This window comes from Zea mays, chromosome 8 (assembly GCF_902167145.1).
Source record: "Zea mays cultivar B73 chromosome 8, Zm-B73-REFERENCE-NAM-5.0, whole genome shotgun sequence".
In the NCBI taxonomy this organism is placed as follows: Eukaryota; Viridiplantae; Streptophyta; class Magnoliopsida; order Poales; family Poaceae; genus Zea; species Zea mays.
Genome location: NC_050103.1, coordinates 81949050 through 81966412, shown reverse-complemented (window position 1 = coordinate 81966412; position 17363 = coordinate 81949050). Strand labels below are relative to the sequence as shown.

At 42.3% G+C, this 17363-nt stretch overlaps 1 protein-coding gene across 1 annotated transcript; it reads left to right on the top strand.

Moving 5' to 3' along the window:
- Positions 1-7554: 7554 nt before the first annotated feature.
- Positions 7555-9922, top strand: LOC100283197 (lactoylglutathione lyase). The gene is given in 3 exon segments (NM_001156099.1): positions 7555-7988; positions 8094-8202; positions 9303-9922. Coding segments are annotated over 3 exon segments (666 nt in total). The 5' UTR covers positions 7555-7806; the 3' UTR covers positions 9678-9922.
- The last annotated feature ends 7441 nt before the right edge of the window (positions 9923-17363 follow it).

The window sequence follows — 17363 nt, the reverse complement described above, 5'->3', positions numbered from 1 at the left end:
TTGAGACGCTTTCTCGTGGTTACTTTATCGGATGTAATATATATATAATACGTGAAAAAACAAGTAGACCCCAGCTGTATGTTGAAACAGTGACACAAACAGCTAGAATCTTTCCCAGAAAACTACCCAGCTAGTGGTAAGAAAAACACAGCTTCAACCAAGGGCTCACAACTAGTACATGTATACATCAAATTTCCGTGTGTAGTTGCACGCCGTGCATGTGTAAGAATCTCATAGCACTGGTTAAGCACAACGGTCATTGGATCATTAAAAGAATATTACGACTATAACACAAGCTTGTACCATATTAAAAATGCTATAGTTGTATTACATATTAAATTATAGAAAACGATATTATTAAAACTACCATATGAGAACAGATATCAGGATTTGGCGAAGCACGCTGTAAATCCTATTAGCACAAACTTCAAAAGAGTACAGGTGATTGTCGCTCTCTCACCATCCTAATTAAGTCTCAAGAACCCACTGATCCTTTTCATATACAAGTATCTAATCCAATGGAACTACTAGCCTAGACTTCTATAGTGCTCCTAATTATTCCTTATAAGGGCATCTTTATTTTCTTCCGGGACTGTATAATCTCGCTTATTTTATATAATATAATCCATTTATATAATTCTATTAGAGATGTTTGTTTACACAAATTTTTAGTGGGTAAAAATCCAAACAATATTCTAAAATAAGCATCTAATGACCTGTTTATAGATTATCATAACCTAGATATCTAGATTATATAATCCGCTCCAATAATACGTGTTGTTTGTTTGTCTCTTAATATATTTAAGTTGGATTATATAATTTAGATAGTAAACAGTCGAGGCCTAAGTCTTGGATGATGCCTTTTTATTGGTTCGGTTGATGCCTATGACCTCTTCCCCTTATTTATATATTCCTCTTCAAGGCTCATGCAAGGAGTTATACTTCTTAGGCTGTCCGCAGCGCGTGGTGCGCGACGCCCCCTCCCCTTGCCCTGTAGCTTGCATGGCGGCTACAGGGCGGCCCCCAGTGCCGCAGCGGCTCCCCTATTAGGCACCCTACGCGAAGGTACCCTTCTCTCTCCCCCTCGTTCTGGCGTGGGTACGGGTGCCCTCCAAATACTATCCACGTGGGTCCACTTCCAATTATTAGTAGATAAAAAAATTATAGTAGATAAAAAGTATGTATAGAAAATGATATTTTATAGTTGTAGTGGGATATAGGGGGAGTATTTAGAGAGAACCGCTGTGGGAGATGAAAAAATAGGAGGTGAAATGTTGATGATGTGACCCAAAAAAATGATATAGGGGGAAAATTTAGAGAGCAAGCCTTAGTAGGATTCTAAACTCAAGTCCTCGTTGTACTAGAAGTCCTAATATCACACCTCTATTGAGTCATAGTACGAGTTGGATTTGAGTCGCCATACAATAATCTACAACTTGACTCTAATCCTTAATTTTAGTTGCCATATAATAATCTACAATATCTCAATTGCACTCTACTGTAATTGAGATGTGAACATCTATCATTGATAAGATGACTTCCTTCTGCGGATCTAGATTTTTACCAAATCTTGCCATGGTTGCAGCACCCATAATATTTCCTATCACTCAATATCCTCCATTAATTTAGATACTTTCCAAAATTCCTAACGTACCCTTAACAATAACTCACATAACTCCAACTTGAAGTGATAAGCTAAGACCTTAAAGTTCTAGCGACCTCACAAATATTAGATTCTGCTTCAAGCACTAGATATACCGAACTCCAGTTAGTGTGCAATGTGTTTCATCATGCATAGCTAGTGTAGTTGTTCCTACTTCGGTGCACTATCCGGAATTCGGCTCTTTGCCGAGTGTCAAATGATTTGCCGAGTGTTTTTTTGGCTCTTTGCCGAGTGTCAAACAAAAAACTCTCGGTAAAAAAAAAACACTCGGCAAAGAAACTCTTTGTCGAATATTTTATTTTTGACACTTGGCAAAGAGTTTTTTGCCGATTGTTTTATTTTGGACACTAGACAAAGACTTTTTAAAAATCACATTTTAAAGCAGTAAATTAATTCAAATGAAAAAATTTTCAACTATAAATTTGTATAACTCATCACGTGACTGCATACTCCATGCAATCCGTTATGTAAATAGTTCGATTCACCTAGTGTAAACATCCTTTGTCACCATTATAAAAAAATATATGGAAGTAACTCCCTAAATCTAATATAGTAATATCCAATTATGAATAGTACATGATCCACTAACAATAGTTACATCACTTTAACCCTCGCTTGCCACTGAGCATGCTGCTCTCACAGTTTTCAAACATGAATAGTTCATTATCATGTGACCCACCTTTTTCACATAGATAGCATGTACATTGTCCCTTGCTCTTGCCTTCCTTCTTCTCATGATTCTTGACTTCTCCTACTCCACCTAATATAGTCAAAGCTTAATCATCCAAAATTAAGATTTCCCTGGCTTCATGAAGGACTCCACCTGTACTAGACATGTAGTTGTCTTATTGAACTTGAGAGTAGTTTTCCCAATAAGAATATCCATTACTGATTGTTGCCATGTATCTAGTAACACTACAAAAGTCATGTTAACTCCTGTCGGCTAGGACCGATGGGAATTAGCCTATTATCGACAGAAATAAGTAATTCTCGTTGATATTAGACTAAATCCCGTCGGTCCTCTGTCGATGGAATTTTTTGGTCAGGGATTATCTAATTCATGTCGGCCACCCACGGGAATTAAATAATTCCCGTCAATTTACTATAGCCACTGGGGATTGTATTGCCCATGGGCTCGGTCGTGGGAAACATTAATCCTCGTCAGCCAGAGGAGGGTTGACGGGGGTTACTCTTTAATCCTCGTCAACAACATTAATCCTATTTTGTAAGGATGAAGCTAATATTATGTCCTTATTATTTTCTTCAATTTTCTAATCCACACAACAAGACATGTGACAAATCTTGCAAAATACATTTAGATGGTTGACAAATCTTGTACCTTGTCCATATGTAACCTGAATAGTTGATGCTTCAAAACAAAGTTATGCAACCTACGCAAAGTTATGCAACCTAGGTTCCAATCCTATCAACTATTGTATGATCTAAGCTAGGAAAGGTAAATCACAACCAAATGAAGCAATATAAATATGGAAGCTTAAGAGTGGTAGTTAATGCAAACTCCCGTTGGCACACCGGTATTTTTACCGAGGTACCAAGAACCTCGCAAAGTCCTTATAATCCTCATTGGTGCCCCTACGCAAAGGAAGGCCACACAAGGGCCAAGCACATTGGACAGATAACTTTGTAGGTAGTCGTGGACCTTCTCCACATGGAAGTGGTGCTCTACTTTTGGCCTCTCTCTGATGCTCCCCACCGTCTTCGCTATCGAGCTTTCGGGCAAAACGGCGTGGGCCTCGTTTCCTCCAGTACATGGTGGCGACCACACCACAAACGCGGTTGGTGTGATCTCGCAAGACTTTTACCCTACACGATGCAATTACAACGACTCGTGCAAGAGCTGAGGGTGTTTAGGGTGTCTAACCTCACTCAAACAACTAGACTAAACCTAGAGCAAGCGCTATGAGTAGTGGTCTAACTAACATAAGCACTTCACAAAGCACCTTTGCTAATCGCCTAGTGATTCTTTGAGCACTTGGGTATCTAAGAGCTAAACTATGAAGCCTCAACTTCCTTGCAACGTTTTTGAGCTCCCACACATTCAAATGGTTGGTTGGGTGGGTATATATAGCACCCAAACTCAAAAGAGTCGTTAGAAGGAAGCAACTTTTTCTGTGTCACACTGGATCAGTACTATCTGGCAACTATTTGCACTGGACCTGATTCGATGCCCTTCCACGTCAGCTAACCATTGTTGATCTAATATATTTTTTGCACTACTACAGAGGTCCAGTGTGCCACCGGTAAGCACTAGACTAGTCCGGTGATTGCCATGTCAGATAGTCGTTGGAGCTAGCCATTGTCGACCGTTGCACCTATTGGTTCGTAGACCATCGTGTACACATACTAGTCTAGTGTGCCAGTAGGCTCGAGTGCACAGAACATGCTCTTTGTGTATTCGGTCTGGTGCCAGGTCTGGTACTGTTCCGGACTGGTCCGGTGCACTTAGAAGGCTCGAGTGCTGAAACATGTTTTCGGCATGTTCAGGTTTCTTGACTTGGGCTTTTCTTGTTTTGTGTCTTGGATTTTGCTTGATGTTTGTGAGTCTTTAATTAGTGTTCTAATGTCTTCTTTGAGGTGCTGCTCCCTCAATGCCTTAATCCAAGTCCACGTCGTATCCTGTGAACTATTAAAATAAAGACTAGTGAACACATTAGTCCACATGTTAGACCATCAAACACCAAAATCACTTAATGAAATGGGTCATGGTTCGTTTTCCTTACGCAATCAATATGCAAGCAATAAACTAATAGATGCATGAATTTCATCCAAAAATAAGAGAACAAAATTATTGTGTGAAAATAATATAACAAAGATATATTTTTTCTGAGTGTTGTGGACTTCCCAAAACACGATGTAGACCTTTTTTAGTGTTGTATCTGGTGCAACGTTGGTGATATGTGTGGTGCACACCTGTGTGTATCATGTGTACCCTAATTCTTCAACTCTTTCTTTAGTTCGACACTGCTCATGTCCAGTGCTTCATTCTGGTGCACCATAGGACACGTCCGGTGCTGCTAAGCAGCATGTTTCCTTCATTTCTTCATGTATCTTCATTTGGGTTTCTTCTGTTTTTGTGTCTTGGACTCTTTTATGATATTTGTAGGTCTTCAATGAATCTTCTAATTTCTTGATTTGAGTTGTTGATCTTCTTGATTACCATGTTGCCTTACTCTAAGTCCATGTTGCATCCTTTGAACTATTTTCATAAACACTAGCGAACATCATTAGTTCAAATGGTTATGTTTATCATCAATAGAAAAATTCATTAATCAAATGGCTAAGGTCTATTTTCCTTACATGCACAATCCCCAAACAATCTTCAACGATGTCGCTGCCTCCAAGTTGTTTAGGTGGCCACAACCACCGTAACTACAACAACGATCCTCTAGTGACATTACATGCAAACTCCCAATGCGAATACAGTAGATCACTCACAATTTTGAAATCATAATCTTAGTGCACATAATTGAGTGGAGTGCGTTCTTGAGCTCTAATGAGTGTGGTCTTCAGTAATTGAGGAACAAGAAACTAGCCATTATGCATAAATACACATGGGCTAATTGTTCACAAGCATTCCAATAATGATTGTATTATGCTTAGAGTTTTTTAAAGGAGAAGACAATACATTAGTAAAATTTATTCATTCATTTATTGATGTCATACGGTCTTGTCATAAATTGACGGTGCTTGCTCCCTAAGCCTATGTTTGGATACTCTAGTATTCACTCCAATACACATGGGTTGAGGGGATTGTGGTGTAATTTCCCCCTCAATCCATGTGTATACACCACAATCCCCCTCAACCCATATGTATTGGGATGAATACTAGAACACCCAATCAAGCCAGGTTGAGAGGGGGTTAGAAGGGATTAAATCCTTAAAATTTAATAAAAGGGGTTTAATCCCCCTCAATCTCCTAAGATATAGTGTTCAACTATAACTCTATCTTAGCCCCTAATACAACTCAATTCATAGCAAAACCAATATGTTTTTCAATCATTTCTATTTTTTATTAATTTCAAAAACAAATCATCTATTTTTAAACTCATTTTAAATATATATTTGCACCAATATATTTTCGAACATTCTTTTAAATTTAATTTTGAATTCTATTTGAAATATGTCGGGGGCCTACATTGCGAAAGGTCCTCAAAATATATGTATTATATAATTAAGTGTGTTTCAGGTGTATAATGCAAGCCAGACGAAGCAGGTCTTCGGCTATTTCAGGCGTGCGATACAGGCTAAACGAAGTTGTCCGTCGGCTGAAGCTACGTAAAGAGAAGCTTCATCTATGCGCACAAACAACGAAGATGTGATTTGAGGTAGCCAGCTTCAGCGAAAAAGAGGTCTCGACCGAAGAACGACGAAGGCACAATAAGTGTGAAGAAAGAAAAAGACAACAATGTCTCTATGGCATTTGTAAACAATTAGTATAAAGCCTCAAGGGGCGCAATTGTAATTTTGTACAAAATCGGTTTATATTACTTATAAATATATTAACAGTGTCCTACATAAAGTTCTTTTTCGAGAGCAATAGCTTCGTGTCACTTAGTTTCCGAAGAACCTTGGTGCCACACCTTGTGTTAAGGAGTCAAAAATATGCTTGTAAACTCATTTAACATAAATGAGAGATGGAATAAAAGTGCTAAGGCAAAGAAGATGAGTTTTCATACTCTATTGTCTTTTGTTATTCCATTATAAATTTAAAAATTATTCTCTAGAAGCATTAAAAATAAAACTGATTAATTCTATTTTTTAGAAAAACTTAGCTTTTAAAATATATCAAGAAGCATGAATACAACACTCCTTACAAATTTAAATCGAAAAAAACTGTAACTCGATTTTTATTTAACATGGTTGCTAACATGTTGCTCAGGGCGGCCGGGACAGGATGGCGGGCTTAGCTTAGAAACTGCGGCTGCTCTCGTTACTGAAATCTGGCTTTCTGTGGAGTGCTTTCGCTATCGAAATTCGTCTGATCTCAACCATGAACGACCATGCCCACCGGTCGGGAGAGAACAGATGTTATCCTATCCTGCGGCCTCTACAGCCGGCGGACCGGCCGCTCAAGCCTCCATGGAAGCCTCTGGAACTCTACCGCGTAGCCAGCACGCCGCAGCAGGTAGACAAAATTAATACTCCTAATTAAGATGCATGGTAGAGACGCAAATAGCCAGCTGAGCATGGTGCAAACTGCCAGGGTACAAAAGCTAGCTTGCTCGTCGCGCAGCGCTGCACGAGTGACACGCTCGAATTTGGCCGCATTCGGTCGTGCACCGGCCGTACCCTGAGAGTTAGGAATTTCGCTCGACTTGTGCTAATTGATTCTAGGTTTGTACCGATGATGATGTTCGGTAAATAAATACACGATACTCGTAATAATGTTAGTTCTCAATATTTTATTTAGTTTTTAAACATTAAGCTAAAATTTGAAAAAAAAAAAGAGTTTTGAAATTTTCGATTGAAGTTTAGGTGACTTTTGTGACATTAATTTGGTTTTAGCGGTCCTCAACTATATGTATGTCCGAATCCATATATAGGCTTAGGCTGGGTAGTAAAATCCGTAGTACTTATGTTTTGGCGCCGACGACGGCCGACCAAGAATTTATTCATTTAATTTCGTTTGCAACCCTGAAGAGTGGCCAGGGGAACAAGTCGTAGTAGTACACTGCATGCAAATGCATGTGTAAGCTAGTAGTGAACGGCATCGTAGTCAGTTGATGGCTATAGCTAGCTAGCTAGCTTCATGTCATGTGCACTACAGAATGGAATGATCCCGATGAGGATGACGTGGATCCACGTGTCTTACGTGGGGAGTCCCAGTATCGTCTATAAAGTCCGTCCCATGCCCAACAAACACCACCTCCATCACGCACTCCTGCCAGAGACCAAACTATTCGTATCGTGCGTAGGTGTTGCTTGCTGTTGCAACGGACCATCCATCTAGTGCTTGCATTGCTGTCGCACTCGCTCAGCTATCTCCACCGCTATTGGTTGTTGTTTGGTTACCCACGCCCTGCTCTCTGATACCAGTTGATAGCAGCAGCAGCTAGCTATAGGTTGTCAGCAGGATCGACCAGATAGATAGCGCGGATCGGAATTAACAGCGCTGCAGGAGGATGGTGAAGAGCACGACGACGATGGGGGCGGCGAGCTGCGGCGGCGGCGTGCTGCCGCTGGCGTCGCTGAACCACATCAGCATCGTGTGCCGGTCGGTGGAGGCGTCGCTGCGCTTCTACACGGACGTGCTCGGCTTCGTCCCTATCCGCCGCCCCGGCTCTTTCGACTTCGGCGGCGCCTGGTACGTACGCGTGTCGTGTCTGTATTGAATCTATATATACCTGTAGTACTAGTACGTACGTACCTTCAATCGATTTATAATTATATGATGGTATATATATATCAGGCTGTTCAACTACGGGATCGGCATCCACCTGCTGCAGTCGGAGGACCCCGGCAGCCTCCCGCCGGAGAAGGGAGAGATCAACCCCAAGGACAACCATATCTCCTTCCAGGTCAGTTGTCACCACAGCTAGCACCTCTCGCCGTCGTCGGTGTCCTTTTCATCCATATCTGTCTCTGTCGCCATCCATATCTTGATTATATTTTTTCCGTCGATCGTCGTTCCATCGTGTGCAGCAAATTAAGGCACACACTACAACAAGCAGTGAACTATACGTCTTTCCATGTATCTCTAGCTAGGTCTCTTTTACGTAGTACAGTTGATCAATACAAGAAGTTGAAATCGGTGTTCCTCCCTTGCTAGTAATACTACGTACGCTACACGTGTACCACCCTCCCCGGCCCTCCTCACCCTTGTTCGCTTGCATGCATGTGGCAGTGGCACGCGGGAATTGAGATGCATATGCATCGTCGTGGCCGTGGGATGTAATAATGTAGCGACAATAATTTTTGCGTTCTGGCATGTACGAAAAAATCATGCTAGCTGACACAGACAGACAGCGGGCACACACTGCTGCAGCTGCTGTTTTGCACAGTAACCCGTGTGAGAGAGAAGAGATCTGGGCCAACAGTTTGGAAATGCTGTTCTCAACTACCTAGTACCTATGTATACATGCATGTACAGCAGGGGCCCGGAACGAAATACGGACCAGGGTATTTAATATATATATATAGTCCTAATAATACATTACTGTGTAATAATATCATTTTCCCCCTTAATATCATTTTCGTTGGAGATTGATTGGACTAGCTAGTACCTTTCTGCTACAAGTACTCTAGAGCTTAATTCACATTCCGGCGGTATGCACGTCCTAATTCTAGGTAGGCTATAAATCGAGTAATCAAGCCAGGACAAGGAGCATTTTGTGCGTCCCTTTGCTTGTGTGTGTCGCTTGGAATACTCATCATCCTCCGTATGTCCTTGTCGGTACTGGATCAGTCGTGTATGTCTATCCTGACTCAGCATGCACCGATGGTGAGGTGGACGATGATAAGGACGGACGCGCGCCTAGCTGTTGACGATGACTCGTCACATCCCCACCAAATCAGATCGTATAGGGCGTGTCTGCTGGCTAGCTAGGGCCGGCGGAGTAAAATGTCTCGATTTCATGGTGACGTTTAATTATATTAATGTGTGTTTATTAAATTGCAGTGCGAGAGCATGGTGGCGGTGGAGCGGCGGCTGAAGGAGATCGGCATCCCGTACGTGCAGCGCTGCGTGGAGGAGGGCGGCATCAACGTGGACCAGATCTTCTTCCACGACCCCGACGGCTTCATGATCGAGATCTGCAACTGCGACAACCTCCCCGTCGTCCCGCTCGCCGGCGACCAGCAGCGCGCGCCGGCCGCTTGCAGGCGGGCTCCGGCGGCGGTCAATACCGTCAAGCAGCAGCAGCAGGGCAGCGTGGTGCCTGCTTCTTCCGCTCCGGTCACGACGGCGGCGGCGCAGTGCATGCCGTCGGCGGCCACGGCGGCGCAAGCCATCCGCGTCGCCGAGGAGTCGTCGTCGCACATTTCGTGCGCGTGATTAATTACTAGCTTGTTGACGACGACGCCAGTGCATGGATTCGGCGCGGACGGTGACGAAGCAGGCACGATGGATCGACGAGCGCCGAGTCACGACCACAAGAGGCGTCTCTGTACATGCGCGTGCGTGCGTGCGTGGGTGTAGGTGCTGTATGTGCAGTGCACTCAAACTGCCTAGCTTTTTTTTAGTAAAGAATAAACCCATGGTACGGTGGGAGTGAAGAGACTAGTGCGTCCACTCCATCATATCCTTGTGTATATCTTCTTCTGCGTTCCGTGTCGATCGATCTACTTACTAAAACAGCGTACGTGAAGCACTAACGCCGCCAGATCGACATCAACTAGCTAGTGGACAGTGGTAGGGATGGACAGTGGTAGGGATGAAAACGGAAAACGGACGGAAAACCCCTCTCCCGTTTTCGTATCCGCATTTTATCATCGGAAACGGGATTGGATCCGGAATAGTCGGGGACGGAAACGGGAGCGGGATAAACGGAATTGCGAAAACGAACGGAAACGGAAATACTAACGGAAACTTATAATTTAATACAAATAGAAATGTTATTAATGTTTGACTAGTGATTGATTGACAGAACAATAATATAAAACAAATAGATATAGAGAGGCAACATTCTATTGTTGTTTGGTTGCTAAATGTGTACATTTAGCTACATCCTATGTTGTTTAAGACTTTAGATCACTTGTTATTTGAAAAGAGCCAGTGGTTACAATGGCCAATTGTGCTAAACACATGAGAATTTAGTTTATATGCTAATGCATATTAGGCTCGTCCCATATTATCAAATACGGAATAAATACGGGTTTAATCCGGAAAAAAACGGGATCCCGCAAAAACGGACGGAATAAGCCATCTCCCGTTTCCGTCCCGTTTCCATATTTTTCCGTAAATACGGAAACGGTCGGGTCAAATATAGAAAACGGTACAGGTCGGGACGGGATTTTTTCCGTCCGTTTTCAACCCTAGCTAGTGGTGGTGACCTCCATATAGGTTAGTCCAGGAAGACGGTGCTCGGTGGTTCGATGGTGCTCACCCAAATCGATACGATAGATTTTTTAGTACTAAGGGCTAAAATGGAAATACTTTGTGAAAATAAGTTTCTCAAACTAATCCTAATAGATATAAATTCGGTCTCTATTTTCACGGGTAATCGAATACAATACATAAGATGTAAAGATATTATCCATTGAATTTGATTGACTAAGGATGATAGGTTATCTGCTAGCGATTTAAACCGTTGGTTTCACTAGTAGAAAAGAGCTCAAAGCCTACGGCACACATAAATTATCACTGGCGGTTTCAGTTACCGCGCGTCAGTAAAAAAAAACCAGGTGGGCCCGGCTTGGGAACCGCCAGTGGAAACCTATTTCCACTGGTGGTTATCTTAACACAACCGCCAGTGGAAATAGGATATTTTAACTGGCGGTTGGTGTAACAGAGCCGCCAGAAGAGGCACTGCCTAAGTTCCGGAATGCACTTGGGTTCTTAGTTAGAGATAATCTTGACATCACAATCCGACAGTGGAGAGATGTATCAGATGATGTCAAGAATCAAATGTGGAATAAGCTAATAACGAGGTTCGTTTTGCCTCGGGGTTCAGAAGAACTCGTGAAAAAATACACGATTAAGCAGTTTGCAATCAATTTCCGAAACTGGAGGTCTGAGATAAATACAAAGTTTGCAAAGAAAGACTTAGACCCGACGAAAAAATATAAAATCTCAGCAGGTCAGTGGGCAGTATTTCTAGAGCAGAGGAGCAGCCCTGATTTTATATCGCTAAGTGAGGCAAATTCGGAACTATCTAAGAAGAACAAATACCACCACCACCTTGACACAGGTGGTTACAAGCGTCAGGTTCCTAAATGGAGACAAGAAGACGCCGAGAAGAAGGCTGCAGGGTTGCCGACGCTGTCCGAGCAACTTGGTGAAAGGACAGCTAATTGGATCCGTGCTAGAAAATTAAGGGAAACTGAGTCTGGTATATCTTTTGATGATCCCACTGCCGAAGAAGTGGCAAAAAACATATATGCAATTGCAGCTAAGCAGAGCCAAGGAACATTTAAGCCGCAAAGGGAGAGAGACATTCTAACGGCTGGTCTCGGTAACCCTGAGCATCCTGGTCATGTACGAGGAATCTCATCTAAGGAAGGATGGAAGGAAGGATTCGAACCACAATGGGAAGGTCTGTACAAGAAACGTGATCGATACAAGGAAGAGATGGCGAATTATTTTAAGGAGGAGGCCAAGAAAGAGTTCAAAGGCCTGATGTCTGAAATGCTATCGAATCCTCCTCTAGAATTGATGCAGCAATTGGCGATGGCGAGTGCGATGTCTGTTCAACAGATGACCACTCCACAGATGCAAATAATTCCAGCAGCTCAAACGCCGGCTTCCACCGAGGGTACGACCATCCCAAGCTCTGTCGCGTCAACGGAAAATAAGGTCCACTATCCAGTTGATGACATCACAAGGCCTGTGGCATGCACACTAGTTATAAGATATGGTATTAACAATCAGCGTACAAAGAAAGTAGCCACAGGCCTTGCGATCCCAGGACGCAAGTTCCATGGAAACGACATTCCAGAAGAATATTGCAGGGTAGAAGTGACGACAGTCGTCCAAGGATACGAGGACGACATGCTAGACATCCCTGGGCCCGAAGGTATCGAGACACTTGGACAAGCTATCAAGAATTTTATCCTTTGGCCTCGAAGGGATGTCGAATTGGTTGATCCACCACGACAGCCGTCGTCGCAGGCCCAACCGTCTCCACCTTCTCAAATTGTTGTTCCTATTGTACATCCATCATCACCTCCTCAAACTTCACATGCTGCTCCTCATCCTCTTTCTGACCCTCCTTCTCCTCATCCTCATGGTGGCCCACCGTCTCCGCCACATACATCGCCCTTCAGGGATCCACCTTCTCCACAGCCATCTCCACAACCATCAAAGAAATCTAAAGTTTCTATACCAAAATTAGTGTCCCCGTTCAAGAAGAAAAAGAAGAGTAAATCCACTGCTAGCACAACTCGTTTTTTGAAAGGGATTGGACGGAGCCTCACGTCAGACACTGTTGATTTGGCCGATCTCGAGGAGTCCGCAAAAAAGGCTGAGGCAATGGCCGCAAAGATAAAGAAGCCAACTAAGGCAGATTATAAAAACGCGCCTAAAAAATATGTGTCGGGCAGACCACTACTCACTTTTGAGAAACTAAGGAAGGTCCCGGCTAATATTAAAAGGTTGCATGATTGGTACATGCGGGCATCTTCAGTTGGCATCGACACCATCAGTGTTAATATACCATCCCATGCTTTTATTGGTTCAAATCAAAAAGCCGTTGTTGCATTTGAGGACATGTGGTTAATGATGAACCTTCAGAGACTCAACGTGCAACTTGTAACCATATTTGCATTGTAAGTGTCACTCATACTCCACATATATGTTATTATTAGTGAGTTGTATAAATTTTCAATATCTGACATGCACGTGTGCGTTGCAGAATGCAACATGATCAGCAGGAGATCCTTTATGGTACCAATCCCAATGCTAGTGCGAGTAAAAGGGTTGGGTATCTCAACTCAATAAAGATATGCGAGGATAACCACACTTTTAGAATCGGAAAAAGGCAACGAAGCATTACAGGGACTAACAGACGAAGAAATTGAGGTGCGTATCCAGTATCTGAAGAAGGATTTTTGAAGCAAGATACGCCACCTACATAGGACACGCAATGCTTCAATTTCAAGACAGGGAATCCATAGTGGCCCCGTACAACTTTAAGTAAGTGTGATTTTGCATAAATAAAATTAATAATTTCAATACACATGTATCACAAGTTTGATTCGTACAGGGACCACTGGATATGCTTCTTCATTTATCCTAAGGTTGGAAAGGTGTTGGTGCTCGACTCCTTGCACACCGAGCCTTCGGCCTATTCAAAATTCCTCGGCATCTTAGAGCTGTAAGCCTTTTCTATGCATGCATACTTATATCGATGAGAATTGTAGAATAATATGGTGATTCTATTTGAGATCACAGGGCATTTAGGTTTTATAAGCTACGAGGTGGAAAGTACGACACGTCCAAAAAAGGCGTGCCACTAGACATCCATTATAACTGGCCGGTAAGTATGTGAATTTATGAATACATATCATACATGTACGTACATAGGACAATGTTGCAACTAAATAACCAATCTCCCATTATGTAGTGCCACAAGCAACCACCCGGATCGGTCCTATGTGGGTTCTACGTGTGCGAGTTCATGAGAATGAACGGACGATACATCACGAACCCTGGCAAGATATTATTACTAATAGTCGCGTATGTATTTATGTCATTAAAGATGCAAATGTGTTATTATTGAGTATAAATAGATAATGTTTATAAACTTCCTTTACAGCAATTTCAACAAGGAAGCCCGGAGAACTTGACTGAAGGTGCATTGTATGGCATAGTTGAGGACTTGTGCACATTCATATTGAAAGAGGTCATTCCTGCAGAAGGGAAATATCACGATGCTTCCGGAACATTAGCTTTGCCAGAGTTTAGAATACTAACAGAAATTAGTAGACTATCTCTTAGCCGAGATAGTTATTAGAGCTTAAGTGAAAACTTTGATGTATATAATGTGTGATGCATACATGGTTGTAAACAAGACTTTGATGTATATAAATGTATGATAGAATTTAATTCCATGTTGCTTTTAATATCAATACTACATGTTTATCAATATCAATATATATATATATGTTTGTGTGTGTAAATATATATAAATTTCAGTACGAAAATTTAAAAAAAGGCGGGAAAACTTCCACTGGCGGCTAAATAAAAAAACCGCCAGTGGAAATAGCATTTCCACTGGCGGTTTTTTTAATAGAACCGCCAGTGAAAATGCTATTTTCACTAGCGGTTCTATTAAGAAAACCGCTAGTGGAAATGGCGATTTCCACTGGCCCCTAGCACTGACGGCACTGAAAAACGCCAGTGCAAACGTCTCTAGAACCGTCACTATAGAGGCTCTGTGTACTAGTGTTTTGATGGTGGTGTTAAATTTGGATGTAATTTGTTTGGTGGATTTAGTGGAGGTTATGGATATGGGGGTGATTTGGTTGGGGATTTACAAGATTTAAACTAGCTAGTGGATTATATAGTGGTATATATTATGTGATTTGGTTTAACTAGTGTGGTAGTTATTACCTAGAGATTTAGCTTAACAATTAACTATAGTTTGTTACCCATATCTAGTACTAACAGATAACTACTTTCAGTACAAATTCAGACAGAGACTTAGGCGGTGTTTGATTTGAAGAATGACTTTATCTAAAATAAAATGATATATTATGAGTTTATTTTTTAAATTTGGTGAGATGATCCAATTATTTATATTAGTACTAACTATGATGAATGAGACGATGATAAATCAACTTAATCCATTCCACAAACCAAATAAAAAAAGTGAGAAGTGAGAAAATGGGCTAGCCTCGTACCAAATACTCCATTAGTAATGACGAGACAATACAGTAACACAGTCATGGTACATACAGATGGCATGCAATACTGGTGATGTGATCCAGCTAGCACCACGATGGTAAGGCAAGGTGATGGGGCCGGGCACTCAATGTCTTTGGCAGGGGCCATCCAACGTCGGAGGGATCGAAACCAAGCCGAGGACAACTGATCCTGATAGAGATATACTAATTGAACTGCAGATGTTGGTCGCAAACTCGCAACATATATATGATGGTGCGCGGGACACAACCACTAAACATAATTCATCAGAACTTTCGAATTTCGATCTTTCGTTCGCACATCATCATCATCAATATATAATCCATCCATCAGAGTTTTCGCCCCGCATGTGAGTTTATGGTCCCATTAATTATTTGGCATTGTCGTTTCAGCTTTTCAGAACAAGGACACAAGAAAAGAAAGAAAAGAAAAAAGTGTTGAGGTCTCATCAGTTTTTTTGCTCCCTGCATGTGAGTGAGTGAGTTCCTGGCAGGCGCATGAGCAAGAGCGAGCCCAAAGATTCTTGCATCTTCATGATACACATGCTAGCTGACAGCTGAAACACGCATGTAGTAGCAGCAATCATCAATCTCTGCGAGGATGCAGCGGAGATATTACCACAGGAAATAATAAAGCACTTTTGGGAGTATGCCGATGGCTAGCTAGCTCGCATTGGCTAGAAAGTCGATCGTCGCTGTCTTCCACTGGGCGGGGGCGCCGAAGACGACGCGGCATTCCGTGGGCGTCCTAATCCGGAACGACAGGAGACCATCCAGGCATTACCTACTTCTCGATCGGATCGGAGCCGCTCAAGAGAGAGGCGTGCAGGGAAGTAACACCGGATCGTGTGAATTTTTTTCCCTCTCTCGATCAACCGACTAATCTAGAATAACGTACGTCGTCGATCTCTCCGTGCTCATCTCTGACTCAGCAGCACAATAGCGCGCATCGCGGTAGGTACATCGATCGTCCAATTCATTGCCATATATGGGATGATTATTGAATGACCACACGCACACTTGACAAGTTGACGGCTGATCGACACCGCATACACACCTGGACGTACGTGCACTTCGTACCACTAATTAATAAAGTGGCAAACCCGCCCTGACGTAGAGAAATGGTTCGGTATGCCACCCCACCCCACCACCGCTCGACAATGCATGAACACGTACGCAAAGAGAAATTAATGGCAGCCGTTTGGGTATGATTCAAATACAACCGTATAGGTGTTAGGTGCTCAACCTTTTTCGAAATTCGACCTAAGCAACGTTTGTTTCAAAATGGGTTAAGAGCATCTCCAAAAGGAAATGCAAAATTATTCATAAAAAACTGATTATGGGGGGCATACTAAATCTTTTTCATGGTGTAAACAAAAAAAGAACGCTCAAACAAAACTGGGCTACAAAAACGAACGCGCTCAAACAAAAATGGGCCACTCGTAGGTGCTGGTCGCTGGCCCAGTTGGCCTCTACCGTTGCCCCGTGCTGCTTGCCGATAGACATATTTCTTAATTTGTGTTGCTCAATGTATCATTACTGCTGCTGTCGCCGCACGCCGCCAAGGAATCGATTGCATCAAGGTATGAACTGTTCCTACGTCTTGATAATTGTTATTAGTTGCATCTTTGCTTGACCATTAACCGGAATTTTGTGAATAAAACATATTGTGCCACGTCATTCAGTAGATTGGTTGAGTCGATTAAACCTTGCAATGCAACTAGTGTTGTAATCGTCATCAGATGACGAAGATGATGGATTTTTTTTCTCGGCGTTACACATGTGGCGATGAATGCTGATGAATCCGATGAAGAAAAGAAATATTGTGGTTCTATTCACGGGCATAAAGTGCTTCGGCGAGACAGAATAGCAAGGCATCAGAGGCTATATCAAGATTATTTTTCAGAGAACCCTACGTACGGACATTTCTATTTCCGACGTCCGTATTGTATATTACATATATTTTTTGTATTTTTTATAAAAATTAGTGTACTCGTGCGTCTTATTAATCTTTAAATGCATGTTTCGAATGAGGTGTACATTGTTTGAACACTTATGGAAAGGGGTAGAACAACATGATGAATATTTTGTGCAAAAAAGGAATGTTGCTGGTATACTTGGTCTTTCTAGTCTGCAAAAGGTTACCGCGGCATTTCGG